Source organism: Rana temporaria, chromosome 5 (assembly GCF_905171775.1).
Source record: "Rana temporaria chromosome 5, aRanTem1.1, whole genome shotgun sequence".
Classification (NCBI taxonomy): Eukaryota; Metazoa; Chordata; class Amphibia; order Anura; family Ranidae; genus Rana; species Rana temporaria.
Window position 1 is genome coordinate 83,595,441 of NC_053493.1, and position 19,185 is coordinate 83,614,625.

Below are 19,185 nucleotides of genomic sequence, written 5' to 3' on the forward strand. Positions count from 1 at the left end.
CTATACGCGGCGCGAATCATTACAGCTATTCAAATGATAGCTGTAATGTTCCCTGCGCGTATTAAGCAGTCGGCGGCAGCGGGGATGCGGCGTAACGGCGGCGGGATGCGGCGTAACGGCGGCGGGAGTATTCTATTTCGGTATCGGGGTTATTTCCGGGAGTACGAGTACTCCCGCAAATACTCGGAATCGGTCCCGATACTAGTATCGGTATCGGGACAACCCTAGTACAATGCAAGCACTTACACTGAAAACGCAATCATTTAAATGAACTATTTCTGCCTTTTAAATCTGCTGGAAGTTCACATAAAGCTAGCGAAGAGTAGAAAACAGCAATAAAAAGCTGACAGAGGTTCTAATTCTTCCCTTACACCAAGGCACATACCGTATATACTCGAGTATAAGCAGAGTTTTTCAGCACACTTTGAGACTCGGCTTATACTCAAGTCTCTCCCGGCACTGTAGCCATCTGCAGCTTAATCCCCCAGCGCTGTGCCCATCTTCAGTCTTCTATCTCCCAGCGGCACGGTGCCCATCTTTAATCCTATTATGCCCCGCGCTGTGAAACATTCAGTGTAAGTCGTGTAGTGTAACTAAGCAGCGCCGCCACCTCCTCCTCCTCCTCCTCCTCGTCGTCCGTGATAGGCTGACTCACTGCTGGGAAACCGAGTCAGTGTTCCGTCACGGAGGAGGAGGCGGCGGCGCTTGGTTACACTACACGGCTTATACTGAATGTATCACAGCGCCGGGACAGAAGATTAAAGATGGGCACAGCACCAGGAGACAATGCCGATCAAGGTACCATACTTTGGGCACAGTGAGGCATGCAGATGGACACCCTAGGCTTATACTTGAGTCAAAACGTGTTCATTTTTTTTGGTGGCAAAATTAGGTGGGACGGCTTATACTCGAGTATATACGGTACATATGACATGTAGCTCATGAAGCTGGCCTGCCTGCCTGTTTTTATTACTCCCAGCGGATATTTAAATCCTACACAAGCAGAGGGGGGAAGTCGGATTATTAGCTTTACAGGAAATGACAGTTTTCTTAAAGTAAATACATAGAAATTGCAGGAAGCAAGACAGTGAGAACAGGTTTCCCCGCTGGAAGATTTTCATTATCCCTCGTTCTTTTGACAACGCAAGAATTTTGGATCTCTTATTACCTTCTGTACAGAGACAATTGTCAAAACACCAATACAAGGGGTGACTCTACCCAGGAAAAGCCCAACAAATGTTCTAACCCTTCCATAATTTCCAAAACTAAAAACAGTTTAGGTTTTACATGAACTGTAAAAGTTAACCTCTTTGCACCGACCGCCTCCCAGCCCTTTAAGAGTTAACAAGTAGGTGGGAATTTGGGTCACGTGACTGCTGCGATTGGCTGCCTGCGGTCACACGATCAGAACGCTCCCAATCGCAAGTACGCATCAGGAGCTTTCCAGGACCCGCCGGCTTCCATGCTGGGAGCACGCTGTCAGCATAGCAAGTTCTTTTAACAGGGCCAAATATATGCAGCCGCTCGACTTTAAGGCCCACCTGCCGAGCGGCATTATATAGGCATGCAGCCGGCGTCAAGGGGTTAATATACATGTGAAAAAGATCAGTTTACCGCGACTGATCTACATAAAGACAACCAAAATGTTGTGCCTTGCTTGTCTTCTCCGTGGAACATCACTCTCCCAAACCACATTTGTAATTCTCATGCTGATAGCATTAGGAAATAGATAGAAAAGTTGTTGTTTTTTTTACATGTCTTCAGTTACTTCCTGGTTTCTTGCCCAGGCAAAATGATGTTATACATCCCAGGAGTCTTCAGCAGGGGAAAAGAGGAGGAGGGGTTTTCTCAACTAAGCACACTCTCCTACATGCATGCTTGAGCTAAGGGCAAATGGATTCCAGGAGGTAAATGCTACATGAATCATCTGGTGTTTTTTTTAAGAATGAAGAGATGGGTGGGGGAGTTTACTTTGAATATTAAAAACGAATTAAATCATGTTTTTGGTTTGTGGTGCCCAGATGCAGTGTAGTTCCTTTACTGCCACTACCAATGTAAAAGGTCACTCCTGTGCTGATTTACCCCCCCAACTTCCAAAGTAAGGGGGGTGTTACTCCAATGCCCCCCTAATGTAGGGATCCCCTTTTCCACCAACTAGTGTAAAGGGACACTACAATTTTTACACGCAGTATTTCTTTTCATGTAGAGAAAGGGAGTTTAGTAAAATGCTTGGCTTTGGGTCTCAAGTATCCTAGGTATGCCATCTTCTTTATTCAGCTTACTGACCACACTCATTTACTATGAAATTAAGATTTAATCATTTATAACAGGTGTTCCTTGAGGTTGGGTCAACACTGGTGCGATGCAGGAACCACAGCGATTCCTGTGCGAGTTTCTGCATCTCTGCGAACCACTGCGGGTGTCAATATAAAGTTAACGACACCCAAATCGGTTCGCAGAACGCAGTGCGAACTGCATAATCGGATAGAATCGGATCGCATGGGTCTGCACACCCATGTGATCCGATTCCAGTGCAGACAAAAAAAAAAAAAAGAGGGTCCCGCACCATTTTGGTGCGAATGCGATTTCAGACATAAAAACTGTTTGGCTGAATTTGCATCAGCAATGCGGTGCGAATCACATGCCATTGCATTGGTGTGAACCCAGCTGAAGACTTCAAAACTATTTTAAGGGTTCCTCCAGGGTAAAATTAATGAGACCGTGAGAGGGGACACTTTAGATCATAGAAGGATGCCAACAAAGTTTTTTTTTTTTATCCCTTTGAAAAGCAACAAAAAATGTTTTTAATTTTTTTTTTTTTTAATAAAAATAAGATTTTTGAGTTTATGATGTGGATATTTATCCTTTTGGCTCTTGTAAAGTTGAAATTTTATGGTTAGATCCATTTAGGTGTACTTCTCCTTTAAGTCATGTTGAGCATGATCCTGCAGGAAAACTGGAAATAGAGGTGTGCTGCTCGGCTTTCCAGGAAAAAACGATCAGAAAGACTTGTACAGGACTGCTCAGGATTTTCCATGTTGACAAGTACATATTTAGCTGTGATTGGGTGTCAGCTGTGACCCAATAACTGGAAAGCCAACTCCAGGGCCCACCATACTAAGCTAAGCAGATCTCTTAAAGGGCCAGGAACACAAATTACTAGTTTGCGAAAGGCTACATTCACACTTGTATGAACATGCGCTAAATTGCAAATATTTTTAAAGCTGGACGCCGGGCATATTGTCAATTGCATAGTTAAATGATGAGAAATATATTTTACCTACTAAGGATTTGATTTTCTGACTGTTTATTCCTGAGATTTACACAGCCCTATCAGAGAGCAGAACCTGTTCCCTGATGCCCTGACTTCTCTGCTGCAGGTAAAGCCCAATGCCAGTTTGGGAGATAGACTTAAAGCAGAGCTCCACCCACCCTAAAGTCACTGCAATTTTCTTTTTCACAATTTTTATTTTACATTCAGCTGTCAGCGGGGGGAGCCCGCTGACAGCTGATAAGTAGATCGATGTTAAAAGCGGAGTTCCACCCAAAACTCTTGCTTATACGCTTCCTCTGGTGATACATTTGGCACCTTTTTTTTTGGGGGGGGGGGGGTGTTTTTGACAGGTCCCCTTCCCCACTTCTGGAGACGGGTCGATCCCCCAGAAGTTTGGCCCCCCTCCTCCTTGCCCTGGCCCAGGCTAATTAGAAAGCGCCGCACGCATGCAGTGTGGGAAACCCACTGTGAAACCAAAAGGCTTCACTACCGTGTTCCCTTACCAGGAATGGCAGGCGGCAGCACCCGGGAGTTGATCCGAAGATCGGCTTGGGTGCCGACATCCCGGGCTCCCTGTAAAGGTAAGCACCCTAATATTAAAAAAGACAGCAACGACAGTATTTGTAGCTGCTGACTTAAGGCTTCATTTCCACTGGCGTTTTTACAGCCACTGTTGTTAGGCTTTTTTACAGCTTAAAAACGCCTGTCCATGTTTATTTTGTAAAAAAAAAAAAAAAAAAAATTTTTTGTGAGCTGCAGCTTTAAAAATGCCGCGGTCGCGTTTTTGAGCGTTTTTTAACGTCTGGCGTTTTTACAGCTCTACTCTGGAGCTTCAGAACGCCCTGGTCCCGCGTTTTTTTTACAGCTCAAAAACGTCTATGCCACTTGCAGCTCAAAAACGCCTATGTGGGAATGAAGCCATAAAATAACATGGACAGGCGTTTTTAAGCTGTAAAAAACGCTCAGAAACGTGGCTGTAAAAACGCCAGTGGAAATGAGGCCTAAAAAAAAAAAAAAAAAAAAAAAAAAGGCTGGACCACCTCTTTAAGAACGCTCCTCATTAACCATCAATTGTCAGAGACACCAGTGACCGCCGATTTGCACCTGAATTCCTAGGCTGAACTGCTGCTTTGGAAATTCGCAGTGAAAAACGCAGGGGAATTCGCACCAGACATGCGTGAACCTAGCCTAAAGCTTTAGAAACACTTTAACCCCTAAATGTTCGTAGGACCATGCCGCAACCACCAAACTGCGATTTGGTAGGGTGGTAAAAACTCAACTCAACCAGCAGTGTTAACCAAGCCTGAAAAGTACATTATCGCCCCCCAATTAATCCATGTGACCCGATTGTCATAGCCGATGCTGCAACCCTGCTTTCAGAGGACTGTTTATGACAATTAATATGATGATTTTGTTGAATCAAATGTTCAGTGATTAGACTCGGTTCACATCATACGGTGCAAATTGATGCGATTTCACAGTGCGATTTTGTGTTTTGACATGTGCAAAATTCATGCGATTTCTGAGGGGTCTAGGTACAGCTGGAGATTAAATTCACACTGCACCCGCACTAAACTCCTGCAGGACCCTTTTTTTTTTAACCAGATCAAAAAGATGGCACTGCATCGATGTGAACGGCCTTCATAGAAAACAATGCGTTTTCAGATGTCATTCGAAACTTTAAATTTTGTATCGCAATCGGATTTGCATCGGTGTGAACCGGGCCTAATACAGCCATAATTAGAAAATGGCTTTTCAATAACTTTCTGAAACTACCACTTCAATGATAGAAAAAAAACAAGGATGTAGCCATGCAGCCACCATAAACCACCTTGCCGAGCCAATAATACCTGGACATATAGTGGATATAAAAGGTCTACACACCCCTGTTAAAAAGTCAGGTTTCTGTGATGTAAAAAAATTAGACCAAGATAAATAATTTCAAAACTTTTCCCGCCTTTAATATGACCTATAAACTGTACAAAAGAATTTCCAAGGCATTGGATGTACCATGAAACAGTGAAGATATTTTCTCCGCTTGATGATGAATATGGCACAACAGTGACATTACCAAAACCGATGAAAAGACGAGAAGAAAACTGGTCAGGGAGGATGCCAAGAGGCCTACAGCAACAGCAACAGGAATAACTGGCAAGTACTGGCTGTGTGGTCCATGTGACAACAATCTCCCGTAGTCTTCATATGTCTGGGCTATGGGGTAGAGTGGGCAAGACGGAATCCAAGTCCGGCTAAATTTTGCAAAAACACATCTGAAGTCTCCCAAAAGCATGTGGGAAAATGTGTTATGGTCTGATGAAACTAGAGGTGCCCCGAATGGAAATTTTGGTTCCTTAAACTGAAATAAAAATTCTTAGAATTGTATTATATTCGACTTGAATTAATATCATCAATTTAAACGTCTACAAATTCATTTTCGGCCATTATTGGCACCTTTAGCGCAAGAACAGCTCATCCCTTAAAATCCTATGTCTGTCTGCACACTGGTCTGTTGCGCTTCCATTGTGGTGTTAAAAATCAAGCTTGGGGGGGGGGGAAACACACCACACCTCTCAGTTCAAATGCATTAAAAACGCAGCAAGAACCCATTATCAACGCACCCGTGTTAGGTTATGTGACTCAAAAACTGCATCAAAAACATATGAAAAACACACCATAAGCAAAGTAATCGGCCCAAAATCACGGTTAATTTGCAGCAAAACAACTATGCGTTTTCAGCGCCTTTTCTCTTATCTGCATTCTGCCGATAACACAATTTTCAGACAAGATTTTGGTGCATCTCTACATGAAACCAAGGTTGAACCTTTTGGCCATAATTCCCAGATATTTTTGGCGCAAAAACAACACTCCAAAAGAACATCACCAAAAGAACACCATGCCCACCGTGAAGCATGGTGGTGGCAGCATCATGCTTTGGGGCTGTTTTTCTTCTGCTGGAACAGGGGCCTTAGTCAAGGTAGAGGGAATTATGTACAGTTCCAAATACCAGCCAATATTGGCACAAAACCTTCAGGCTTTTGCTAGAAAGCTGAACATGAAGAGGAACTTCATCTTTCAGCATGACAACGACCCAAAGCATACATCCAAATCAACAAAGGAATGGCTTCGCCAGAATGGCCCAGCCAGAGCTTAGACCTGAATCCGATTGAAAATCTGTGGGGCGATCAGAAGAGGGCTGTACACAGGAGATGCCCTCGCAATCTGACAGATTTGGAGTGTTTTTGCAAAGAAGAGAGGGCAAATATTGCCAAGTCAAGATGTGCCACGCTGATAGACTCATACCCAAAACGACTGAGTGTTGTAATAAAATCAAAAGATGCTTCATAGTATTAGTTTAATGGTGTGCACACTTATGCAACCCTAATATTATTTTATTTTTTTCAGTTGTTTTCAACCGAGTTGTATAGTTTATAGGTCACATTAAAAAGGCGGGAAAAGTTCTAAATGTATCTGTCTCATTTTTGCACATCACAGGAACGTGACGTTTTATCAGGGGTGTGTAGACTTTTTATATCCACTGTATGGACCTGTCAGCCCCGTGTGTCCTTCCAGCACAAAGGTCCATCTGTAGCCAGACCTTTCCCACCAGTGGGAACATCTGACAGATCGACATTTATGAGGCTGAGAGGTGGGGAGGCCTTCGTGGAGAAAGGTGAAGAGAATAGATTTCACAGTCTGAGGCTGTTGGGATCACTAATTTATAATGAAATCTGGAGAATTAACTGACTGCTTCAACTAACGAGCAGCCAGCTTAATTAGTAAAATGATATAAACACCCACCACTGCGGGGACAGCAGTTGGACGAGCTACATGCCGCGTTTTAATAAATAACCATAACAACTAATGACCCGTGTTCCAAAGGGCAACATTAATAATTGTACAAGGGTGGACAGGCGAGGTCATTCCTCACAAATACGATCCCTTAATAATGTAATACAACCAGTTAGCAATGATCAAGTGTGAAAAACCTTGGGTACATGGAGGCGGAAAGAGGTGTAGAGAGTCAGAGGTGAGGAGGAATAGAAGGACACACAGAACGAGGAGAACATTGAACGCAGAGAAGAGACGGAACATAAGAAAACAAAGTTAAACTAAAAGGCAAAACGATTTCATTCATTTTAGATACGTTTTAATTTTTGTAATTTGTGTCGCACTGGGGAGATTTTCTCACTTCCTGTCCCACAGCCACAAGAGGAAGTGACAGGAAATCCCTCCAAAAGTGAAGAAAATTCCTGGTAGTCAAAAGCTAGTGTCACCATTCTTTCACTTTCAGTACACAGGACAAATCTTCAAGTCCTAGGTCACACTGTGAATCACAAAATAATTCACATGCGATGTAATGCGGTGCGATTTGAGCCCATTCATTTTCAATGGGCTCAAATTGCACTGCATCGCACCAAAAGTAGAGAATGCACTTTTAGAAATGCACTGCAACCGGGTCATATGGTACTTTTGTACCATGCAATCTAGTGTAGGCAAACAACTTGCGTTTGGGCTGTCATTAACTAATCACTGACACCCACTGCAGATTACAACTGCAGTGCGGGAATCGGGCACGGATCGTGGACTTTCAGCATCGTGTTCTAGAGTACAGGTCTCCAAACTTTCTAAACAAAGGGCTGGCCTACTGTCGCGCCCCATCATTGGTATCAGTGGGGGGGGGGTGGGAATAGTTATAAAGTTTCTTTATTATATTTACAAGCTCCATTCATTGGGTGCAACAATGGATCAGTGTCTAACTTTCAGTTAGGGAGCACGCACAACATTCCTCAATACCACCGACAAGACTACAAGTCCCATGATCACCTGCACACATGTCACTCATGTGCAATGCTCTAACAGAGGGCTGATTAGGTGGGTAAACCTCAGCTTCCCTCCAACCTCTCTGTTTATGTCATAGCCGCTGCACACCACTATGTAGTCCCGGGGTAGGCAAGTGTGCTGCTGTGGCTCTACAGAGAGTCAGCGAGTGGTAGGAGCCACATTGGCACTTACGGCCATCTAGAGGCCAAATGTGGCATTTTCCCCTTTCAAATCAATGAAAAAAAATTTGACCAGCACAGGAAATAGCCCAATAAAGTTCTTTGCCCTATTCGCACACAACAAATGTATATCACTGGGTTACCCGCCATGTATATATTTTTTATTTTTTTTTAAATAAACCCCATAGTGTCTAAAACTTCTTCAAGGACAGCAACTCACAACAAATGTAAAAAGTTACTTGCAGCATGGAAGAAAGCAGACTACATTTGCGCAGGCGACGATCACTGGCGCAAATGACAGCGGCAGGATACTGGGGACTTCTACACTATTTTATAATGTGTTAATGCCCTAATATCCTATAAAGGAGCACAGGTTTTGTTTACACAGGGGCAGTAAAAACAGGCTGTTGATCTGTATTTTTACTGCCCAACAGCCCACCTTCAAATTTACATTAAAGCGGGGGTTCACCCGTACATAAAACTTTTTCCCCATAGCTGGATGCTCGTTTTGTCTAGGGGAAATCGGCTAGTTGTTTTAAAATATGAGCATTACTTACCGTTTACGAGATGCATCTTCTCCGCCGCTTCCGGGTATGGGCTGCGGGACTGGGCGTTCCTATTTTGATTGACAGTCTTCCGAGAGGCTTCCGACGGTCGCATCCATTGCGTCACGATTTTCCGAAAGAAGCCGAACGTCGGTGCGCAGGCGCAGTATAGAGCCGCACCAACGTTCGGCTTCTTTCGGCTACTAGTGACGCGATGGATGCGACCGTCGGAAGCCTCTCGGAAGACTGTCAATCAAGAAGGAACGCCCGCTCCCGAAGACCCATACCCGGAAGCGACGGAGAAGATGCATCTCGAAAACGGGTAAGTACTGCTCATATTTTAAAACAACTAGCCGATTCCCCTAGACAAAACGAGCATCCATCTAAGGGGATTTTTTGAAAAAAAATTCTTATGGGTGAACTCCCGCTTTAAAGCAGGGCTGGACTGGGACAAAAATTTGGCCCTGGACTTCATCCAGACTGGCCCACTTTGACAGATCTCTCCCATGGCGGCCGGACAACTTCCGCACCCCCCCCCGGCCACCCAACCCCCCTCTCCCCCTTCACTAGCCACTAGCCGTTCTACTTTGTTAGGGTAGAACAGCTGGTACTGGTACTTTTATAGGCAGTACCAGTGGGGAAGCTAGACATTATTTCACCCAGGGAAAATAATGAGTTTGGCGCCCCCCCCCTTATGGGACAAGACTAGGCAGAAGTGAGAAACATGCACATTTTTTATTTTATTTTTTGCAAAAAGTGAATTTAGCCTTTACCATGAAAACCCAGCCAGATGTTTTCTAAAATAACACTTCTGATTGTTCTTAATGATTCAATGGAAAACTTTACGGGCAATCTCTGGTGAATGTGCCATTCAGTGTGTGTGTGTGCGCTTATATAAAGAGAGATAGAGATTATATATATCTATATACCGGTATATCTATCACAGTCCTTCCTATGCACGTACCACAGATAGACGCTGTCTTATATACTTTTCATTTAGACATCAGCATAGAGATTATGTACATCTGTCATTGGCATATGATAATTATATTAATTATTCCCGTTATGAGTCATTTTCTATGCAATCACTCTTGAACTACTTTACACCACTACAACTAGCTAGTAACACTTTCCAGGAAGCCTAAATAGTACCTGTCAGAGGATTATCACTACTCCATTCCTAGAAGTAGCACCGGCTCCTAGTCGGCTCCATAAAGAATGAGCATCCCTCAGCCTGCACCTTCAGCACTTGATGGAGCAATGGCTGGTGATAGGGAACAGTCATCCCCAACAGGTTCCCTTTAACTGCCAACTTCCTCTGAGTCATGATAATGAACATTTCCAAGACCTGGGCAGACTATATATAGGTGATGCCAGCATGCTGTCATGCCACATTACTACAGCAAGCATATATACACCCATGCCACATATTACTACAGCAGGCATACAGTATATACACCCATGCCACACACTACAGCAGGCATATATACACCCATGACACACACACACACACACACACTCTAAAGCAGGCATATATACACCCATGCCACACACACACTACAGCAGGCATATATACACCCATGCCACACACACACACACACACACACACACACACACACACACACTACAGCAGGCATATATACACCCATGCCACACACACACACACACACACACACACACACACACTACAGCAGGCATATATACACCCATGCCACACACACACACACACTAAAGCAGGCATATATACACCCATGCCACACACACACACTAAAGCAGGCATATATACACCCATGACACACACACACACACACTACAGCAGGCATATATACACCCATGCCACACACACTACAGCAGGCATATATACACCCATGCCACACACACTACAGCAGGCATATATACACCCATGCCACACACACTACAGCAGGCATATATACACCAGGGGTTGACAAATTTGCTTGGAATCTAGGAGCCAGCTAAAAAAGTTAGGAGCCAGGAAACGCGCCCCGTCGCGACGAGCTTGCGCGCAGAAGCGAACACATACGTGAGCAGCGACCGCATATGTAAACGGTGTTCAAACCACACATGTAAGGTATCGCCGCGATTGGTAGAGCGAGAGCAATAATTCTAGCCCTAGACCTCCTCTGTAACTCAAAACATGCAACCTGTAGAATTTTTTAAACGTCGGATATGGAGATTTTAAAGAGTAAAAGTTTGACGCCATTCCACGAGCGGACGTAATTTTGAAGCGTGACATGTTGGGTATCAATTTCCTTGGCGTAACATTATCTTTCATAATATTAAAAAAAATGGGGATAATTTTACTGTTGTCTTATTTTTTAATTAAAAAAAGTGTAATTTTTTCCCCAAAAAAGTGCGCTTGCAAGACCGCTGCGCAAATACGGCATGACAGAAAGTATTGCAACGATCGCCATTTTATTCTCTAGGGTGTTAGGATAAAAAATATATATAATGTTTGGGGGTTCTAATTAGAGGGAAGATGGCAGTGAAAATAGTGAAAAATTACATTAGAATTGCTGTTTAACTTGTAATGCTTAACTTGTAATACCAACGGCCACCACCAGATGGCGCCAGCTTACACATCTGGTGGTAATAACTTGTAATACCAACGGCTCACCACCAGATGGTGCCCCCCCTTCCAAGCCAAGTCGCCAGGACCCTATTTATAGTCGCCATGGCGACCTGGCGCCCGGGATTTGTCGACCCCTGATATACACCCATGCCACACACACTACAGCAGGCATATATACACCCATGCCACACACACTACAGCAGGCATATATACACCCATGCCACACACACTACAGCAGGCATATATACACCCATGCCACACACACTACAGCAGGCATATATACACCCATGCCACACATTACTACAGCAGGCATCTATACACCCATGCCACACATTACTACAGCAGGCATATATACATCCATGCCACCCTTCCTGCATGATCTCAATGAATCATATTAGTACACAAGCCCATAAATGTAATCCTACAACACAGGCTGGCCGGGCTCATAGTGTCACTTCATAGGTGGCATTGGACAGGTAAAAAAAAGCACCACAAGTGGTCTCCCCTCCGGATCCATGGAAGAGTTTATTAACTGGAGCAGTTGCGCATACACCAATCAGCCAGAACTTTATGAGCACCCCATAATATTGAGGCCCCTTTTACTGTCAAAACAGCCCTTCCCCCATCTGACATAGACTTCACGAAACCTCTGAAGGTATGCTGTGATATCTGGCACTAAACTGTCAGTAACAGATCCTTTAAAGCAGAACTCCGGGAATATGTTCTTTCCCATGCAGTAAGGCTGTGCCCACACTGCACGGGTAAACTGCTCGTTTTGCCCAGGGGCGCACAGAAAGAATATACTCACCCGATCCTTCGATCCAAACAGCGCTCCCCCACTTTCAGTGATGGGCTGATCCTGCATTCCTCACATGCAGAGCCTGTCTATGGGCGTCATAACATCAGGAACAGTCCACTGCACAAGACCACTTGTGTGCAGGGGGGGGGTGGGGGGCAGAAGCGGAGGAGACTGGTCTTGCGCTTGGAGGATTGGCAGATTAGGCAAGTCAATCTCCACTCTCCTCACCCTGACCCATTACTGACAAATGGAGCAGCGGGGCTGTGTCTGCACTGCATTGGGAAAAAAACATTTCTTCCTGGAATCCTTCTTTAAAAGCAAAATTCCACCCAAAAGTGGAAGCTCCACTTATCAGCCTCCCCCTCCAAGGTCACATTTGGCACCTTTCGGGGGGTGGAGTGGGTACCTGTTTTTGACAGGTATCAGTTCCCACGGCGAGATCACTCAGAAGTTCGGTCCCCTCCTTCCAGGCCATTCAAGAAGTGCGGCACGTTTCGCGCATGCGCAGTAGGGAAGCTGAAAGGGGTGTACTAGGTTGGAAACAATGTTTAGGTAGGTGGTACTTGTCAAGTAACATCCACATGAATGGCAGGATCCAAGCTTTCCCAGCAGAACATTGCCCAAAGCTTTACACTGCCTCTGCCAACTTGCCTTCCTCCCATAGTGCATCCTGGTGCCATCTCTTCCCCAGGTAAGTGACATACACCCCCCGCCATCCACATGGTATAAAAGAAAACGTGATTCATCACACCTTCTCCCATTGCTCTGTGGTCCGGTTCTGATGGTCACGTTTAGGTGCTTTTGGCTAGAGATACGGGTCAGAATGGGCAGCCTGACTGATCTACTGCCCCATACACAAACTGAGATGCCCATTTCTTCTGCTTTCAGCACCCCAACTTCAGGGACAACATGTTTACTTGCCTATATATCTCACTGATTTTCAGATGCCATGGTAACCAGATAATTAATGTTCACCGGTCATAAAGTTCTGGCTGACCATTGTAGTAACCAATCAGCTTCAATCTCCATCTAGCTTTGGAAATGACAGTTATTAGCTGACTGGTTGCTATGCACATCTGTAGTGTTCTGATAACCCCCCTCTGTGTACACAATGAGAGCCACCATGACAGCACACCTCCCCAGGCCACCCTCCATGTGTCCACACACTCATATCATAGGGTGGGAGCCAGGGATGAGCAGGCCAGGCAGGTCTCTGGACTGATCGGACATGCTGTGATTTGTAGTGCCCCCCCAGCCCGCACTTACCGATCACCTCTTGCAGCTCATAGTCATCCCTGTTGATGGACCATGGCAGGGAGCTGAGGTCCGGCTCTGTCATGTCTCTTGCCTCCGCAGAGGGGGTGTTGGATGACAGTCGGGCTGAGCGGCGGCTCTGTCTGTCAGTCTGCGTCTTGCTTAGACGAGGCCGATAATCCCAGTATAAACGAGGCTCGGAGGCCGGAGATAGAGAGGCACCGGTGAGGGCAGTTCCCAGAGGCTGCTCTGTCTTGTCCCCTTCCCCCGGTGTCTCACTCTCACTTCTTCCCCAGCACTCACATTGCCAAACTTTGCCTTTCCCCTGCCCGGCCTGCCGTGCCCAGGGCCGCGTGACGTCACCGCGCCACGTCGTCCTCCCCGAGCCGCCATCTTAAGTGTGGCAGAGCTGAGCAGGAGACGTAGAGCTTTGTGTGAGGCTCCATTCATACGGGGCCTCTGGGTTTGGAGGATGTAAATGCAGGATAAATTATCCACAAAGTGTATAAAAAAAAAATAATTTAAAAAAACGTTATCCTCCTCACATGATATTCTCTGCTGTTTATTAACATGCACACTATTTGCAATGAGACTGCATGGGGCAGCTTTGTATTTGTTGTGGTATGTGCTGAAATAAAGTACAGCGTTCACTACTTTTTCCTTTCAACAAAGCAGCACCGTGCGACACAGTCCACCACAGCCTCGAACTACACTGTAGTCAAAACTTGATAAAATGTCACATTTAAATAAAGTTTGTTTAAAAAATAAACAGTACAATTGGTCACAATCAGCACTGCCGTTATCCTAATGCAGCACCTGGTGTAAATATACCCCTAGGCCTCATGCACCCAGATGTTTAGGCCTTTGGCACGTTGTTTGATCCGTGACTCATGTAGGGCTGTGTTTTACTAGAACTGAAGTGTTACATGTCTCTTCATACAGGCATTTATGTCTTTTGAGATGTCCATGCAGCCGCTGCATCCCAATTGACATGAATGGCACAGGGAGATACGCAACACCTCTGTGTGCCAGTAAAGCATGGCCCTGCATGGGGCACGGATCAGATCGTTGCACCAAGCAACCCTCCATTCATACAGGGCCCTTGGGTTTGGAGGATGTAAATGCAGGAGAAATTATCCACAAAGTGCAAAAAAATAAGAAATAAAACGTTATCCTCCTCACATGATGTTCTCTGCTGTTTAACATGGGTACCACTTGCAGTAAGACTGCATGGGGCAGCTTTGTATTTGTGGTGGTATGTGCTGAAAATTTCTGAAATAAATAACCACATGCACTACTTTTTCTTTTCAGTGCAGCATCATGTGATGCAGTCCACAGCCTCGCAATACACTGTAGCCAATAGAACTTGATAAAATGTCACATTTAAATAAAGTTTGTTTAAAAAATAAACAGTAAGATGCGTCACAATCAGCACTGCCATCATCCTTATGCCACACTTGGTGTGGATGTAGGCCACATGCACACAGATGTTTAGGCCTCGCTGGCACAGGTGTTTGATCTGTGTCTCATGCAGGGCTGTGTTTTACTGGAACTGATGCATTGCATTTCTCTTCATGCAGGCAGTCATCCAGTTTATGTCTTTGGAGTGAGTGAGTAACTTGTATAGCGCAGCAAATGCAAACTTAATCGCCTCAAGGCGCTTGGAATCCAGCGTCGTACCGGTCTTTCAGAAGAGGTGGGTCTTTAGTTTTTTCCTAAATGCCCGATGGTTTTCCTCTAAGCGGATGGTGATGGGTAGAGCATTCCAGAGCCATGGTCCTTGGACCGAAAATCTTCGTTCTCCCTTCGATTTGTAGCGGGATTTAGGAATTTGGAGAAGGTTTTGGTTGGTTGACCGGAGCACTCGCTTGGTGACGTACGGTTTTATTTTCTCGCTTAAGTATTGGGGAGCCTTCCCCTGTATACATTTGTGGGTGAGGCAGAGCGTCTTGAATGTCACCCTGTCCTGTATGGACAGCCAGTGGAGGGACCTCAAGACTGGGGAGACTGATTCCCACGACTTTTTACCTGTTACCAGTCTGGCTGCCGTGTTCTGGACGACTTGTAGACGTGCAATCTGGTATTTCGGTAGTCCTAAGTAGAGGGAGTTTGCGTAGTCGAGTCGTGAGTTGATGATTGTTCCAACCACTACCGCTGTGTCCTCTTTCGGGATGAAGGGGATGAGTCTACGTAGCATGCTGCACAGACATGGCCGCTCTGTCACAATTCGACAATTGTGTGGGTGCGGGTTCAGGGCCATGCACCTGCATAGGTGTCATGTTGGGAGCAGCGGCTGTGTTCATGCAGCCACTGCATCCCAATTGACATGAATGGCACTGTGGGACAGGGAGATAAGCAATGCCCCTGTGCCAGTAAAGCATGACCCTGCATTGGGGAACGGATTAATTTTCCCCATGTGCCTTAGAAGCTCGCAAAATTCCTTGCAATTTCCTGCATCTGGCGAGCCACAGATGGTGTACAGTCAGCCAGATATACAAGGGAATGGCTATAATCCTCTGCATTGGTATTTACCCTCATATGCGCACATAGCATAATAACCCGAATGAGAAGCTAGCCTTGTGTGTACCAATCCAAGTGTATAGACAGATAACATCTCTAACTGTAATGCCAGCCATACACTAGCTGGAAAATCGTTCGAAAATCTGTCACTTTGACCGTATGTACATTTTTCACTCAGTTAATGGGCATAAATAGAAAATCGTTTTTCACTTTTCAGAGCTGAAAAGTTTGGAAAATTCGACCAAACAAATGATAAATTGAAAGGTTAAAGTGTTTCTTAACACAGATTTTCATGCTGCAAGGTGGTTGGCAGATTTCTCAAAAAAGGTCTGTACAGAGCTTGACGTAGAATATCAGGCATCCCCAGACAGCGCTGTTCTTTGGTTTTGTGTAGAGAGCCTTTCACAATTCATGATACACTGGTCAGAAGTGTAGTAGCCCCAATCCCTACTACTGTGACCACACTGCAGTTTTTGGTGCACTTTGTCATACATACAACAATCAGCTAACACCATTGTGTTCTGCTTCTGGTTAATGTGGCCCCGTTTGCCTTTATGGTGTCCAATTATGAGTCCATGGCTACAGGACCTAGTCACTATTTTCATAAAAGAGGACCTGTTTTTCAGAGCTCTTGGCTTGGCAGGTAAGCATAATCTATATGTAGATAACTGGAGGTACCCATAGTGGTATGAGTCACAGTTTATGGAAGTGGAACCAAAGTTCCGTGGTTCCAGGCAGACTCCTTATTGCAGAAGAGGCACGCAATGGGGTTGATTTACTAAAGGCAAATAGACTGTACACTTTGCAAAGTGCAGTTGCTCCAGAGCTTAGTAAATGAGGTAAAGCTTCACTTTGCAAAGAGTACCCAATCACGTGCAAGGAAAAAAAAAAAAAAACAGCCTTTTTGAATGAATGAATGAATGAAAAACTTATAAAGCGCGGCGCATGCGAACTGAATCGCTTCTAGGCGCTAGTTGTTTGTGTCTCATGACATCAAAAGAGCAGAGTTTTGATCTGTCTTTTTGCTTGCATATGATTGGATGATGGAATTCAACAGAGCTTTTCCTCATTTACTAAGCTCTGGAGAAACTGCTCCACCAGAGTGCAACTGCACTTTGCAAAGTGCACAATCTATTTTCCTATAGTAAATCAACCCCAATGTCTCTCCTGCAATAAAACACACTTACCTGCCTGCTCACAGACTTCTAATGTAAATTGAGCTGCGCATGCACCGTTCAGCTTACATCACCGTCACAGTCCTTGTGTGCTAGGATTACTAACTCCTGTGCATCATCCCACAATAGTGTAAAATATATACTGTATATAATGCGCTAATATCAACTCTTGTTGCTAGCAATGTACAGCGTGTGCATAAAAGCCAATACTAGATATACACACAGATATTATGTACCAAACAATAAGTGCCAGTGAAAATGATGCAAACAAAAAACACAAAACTCCCGCCTCAAAGACAGAACCAGTTCACAGTAATGGCTTGAGATAGGAAATCCTATAGTGTACTGAATGATCCCCAGTGCTTCCTCTCACTGTCTCAGGCAGACACTTGAAAACTCCAAAACAGCACAGCTCATAAGAAGAAAAGAGGAAGAAAGGAGAAAAAACTCATGTTGCAATATTGTATAAGGAGGGAAGACAGGGACTAAACCATCCGTGTAAGCACTCACAAATCCACAGACAAACAAAAGCTTCTACTGCCGCTCAGTGTGATGATCTCCTCATACGGATATGAATCAGTCGATCCCGTCACTTAGGCTCCTCCCCCACATGTTGCGTCACTCGACACGTGACTTAGGAGAGTAATAATTGGCCAAAGCCAGGGTGGCTTTGGCCAATTATGGCTCAGGGGGTTTAGTACACGCCCCACACTATAAAAGGCCAGCTGCAGGTCGGCCTTGTGTAGTGTGTTGCAGTGGTTAAAAGAGAGAAGACAGAGAGAGAGAGAGAGAGTCATTTATAGTAGGTAGATAGAGCAGGCAGGCAGGCAGGCTTGTCAGTTAAAGTTACAGTGTGTAGAGGATATATATTCATCCCAGGTGTTGTATATATATGTATACACTGTATAGTTTAGCTAGATCAGCTCTTCCTAATTTACTGGCAGGCAGGTGATTGTGCTAGCTGCAGTATTCTCACATGGTGTATTGCCTATGTCCTCTGCAGTGTGCACTATAAAGCTACGTAGTGTGTGTACTGCCTTTGTCCTCTGCAGTTTGCACCTAAAGCTACATGGTGTGTACTGCCCGTGTCCTCTGCAGATTGCACCTAAAGCTACGTAGTGTGTGTACTGCCTTTGTCCTCTGCAGTTTGCACCTAAAGCTACATGGTGTGTACTGCCCGTGTCCTCTGCAGTTTGCACCTAAAGCTACGTGGTGTGTGTGTACTGCCCGTGTCCTCTGCAGTGTGCACCTAAAGCTACGTGGTGTGTGTACTGTCTGTGTCTGTGCTATTTTTCTCAATGATTTTCATCCATATTGCAGGGACCAGACATTACATTAAAGCCGCAAGCAGTTTTAAATTACTTTTTTCTTATAGTAATCTCATTTCGTGCAGGGACAGTTCTGAACACGTGCCACTTCACAGGCATACTATAGACACCCAGCAGGTACGATATTTAAAGGAAATTTTCATTTATTTTTTAATTTTTTTATTTAAGCATCATTAAAATCACTGCTCTAGAAAAAGCGACCGTTTTTAAAATTGTTTTTCCATTGATACATGTTCCCTGGGGCAAAACCCGATTCTCAAAGACGTTTTCACAGGCATACTATAGACACCCAGCAGGTACGGTCGGTCCGTTCGAAAGGTTCTGGTGCGAACCGAACGGCGGGGTGTTCGTCTCATCCGTATTGTATAGTCCAGGTTTACACTGAAAATGGAATCCAATCTTACCAAAAATTGTACCCATCATCTAATGCCTGTGGTAAACTACAACATGCTAGGAGGTGAATACAGACATACAGTAGGCTGATTTGGAACATGCCCGGCCACATGGAAATCTCCTTTTGGACATTGTTGTTCATTGTGTATTGTTTTCCTGGTGCTTATGCTACATTATTCTTATTTGTTTTATAATGTTGTGCTTTATTATTTTCTGTCTATGATATACAACTTCAATAAAAAGTTACAAAAAACAGATATACAATAGGCTAAGTTCACACAGGCATTGAATTTTATTGCTGCCTTTG

At 44.7% G+C, this 19,185-nt stretch overlaps 1 protein-coding gene across 2 annotated transcripts in view; it reads right to left on the bottom strand.

The window, feature by feature from the left end:
- OXSR1 (oxidative stress responsive kinase 1) overlaps window positions 1-13,812 on the bottom strand; it is a 187,504-nt gene extending 173,692 nt beyond the window's left edge. For both annotated transcript variants that reach the window (XM_040352781.1, XM_040352780.1), the window contains exon 1: window positions 13,475-13,812. In XM_040352781.1, the coding sequence (XP_040208715.1) occupies window positions 13,475-13,547 (73 nt within the window). In that variant the 5' untranslated portion in view covers window positions 13,548-13,812. The remainder of the gene's footprint in view (window positions 1-13,474) is intronic.
- Window positions 13,813-19,185: the final 5,373 nt, after the last annotated feature.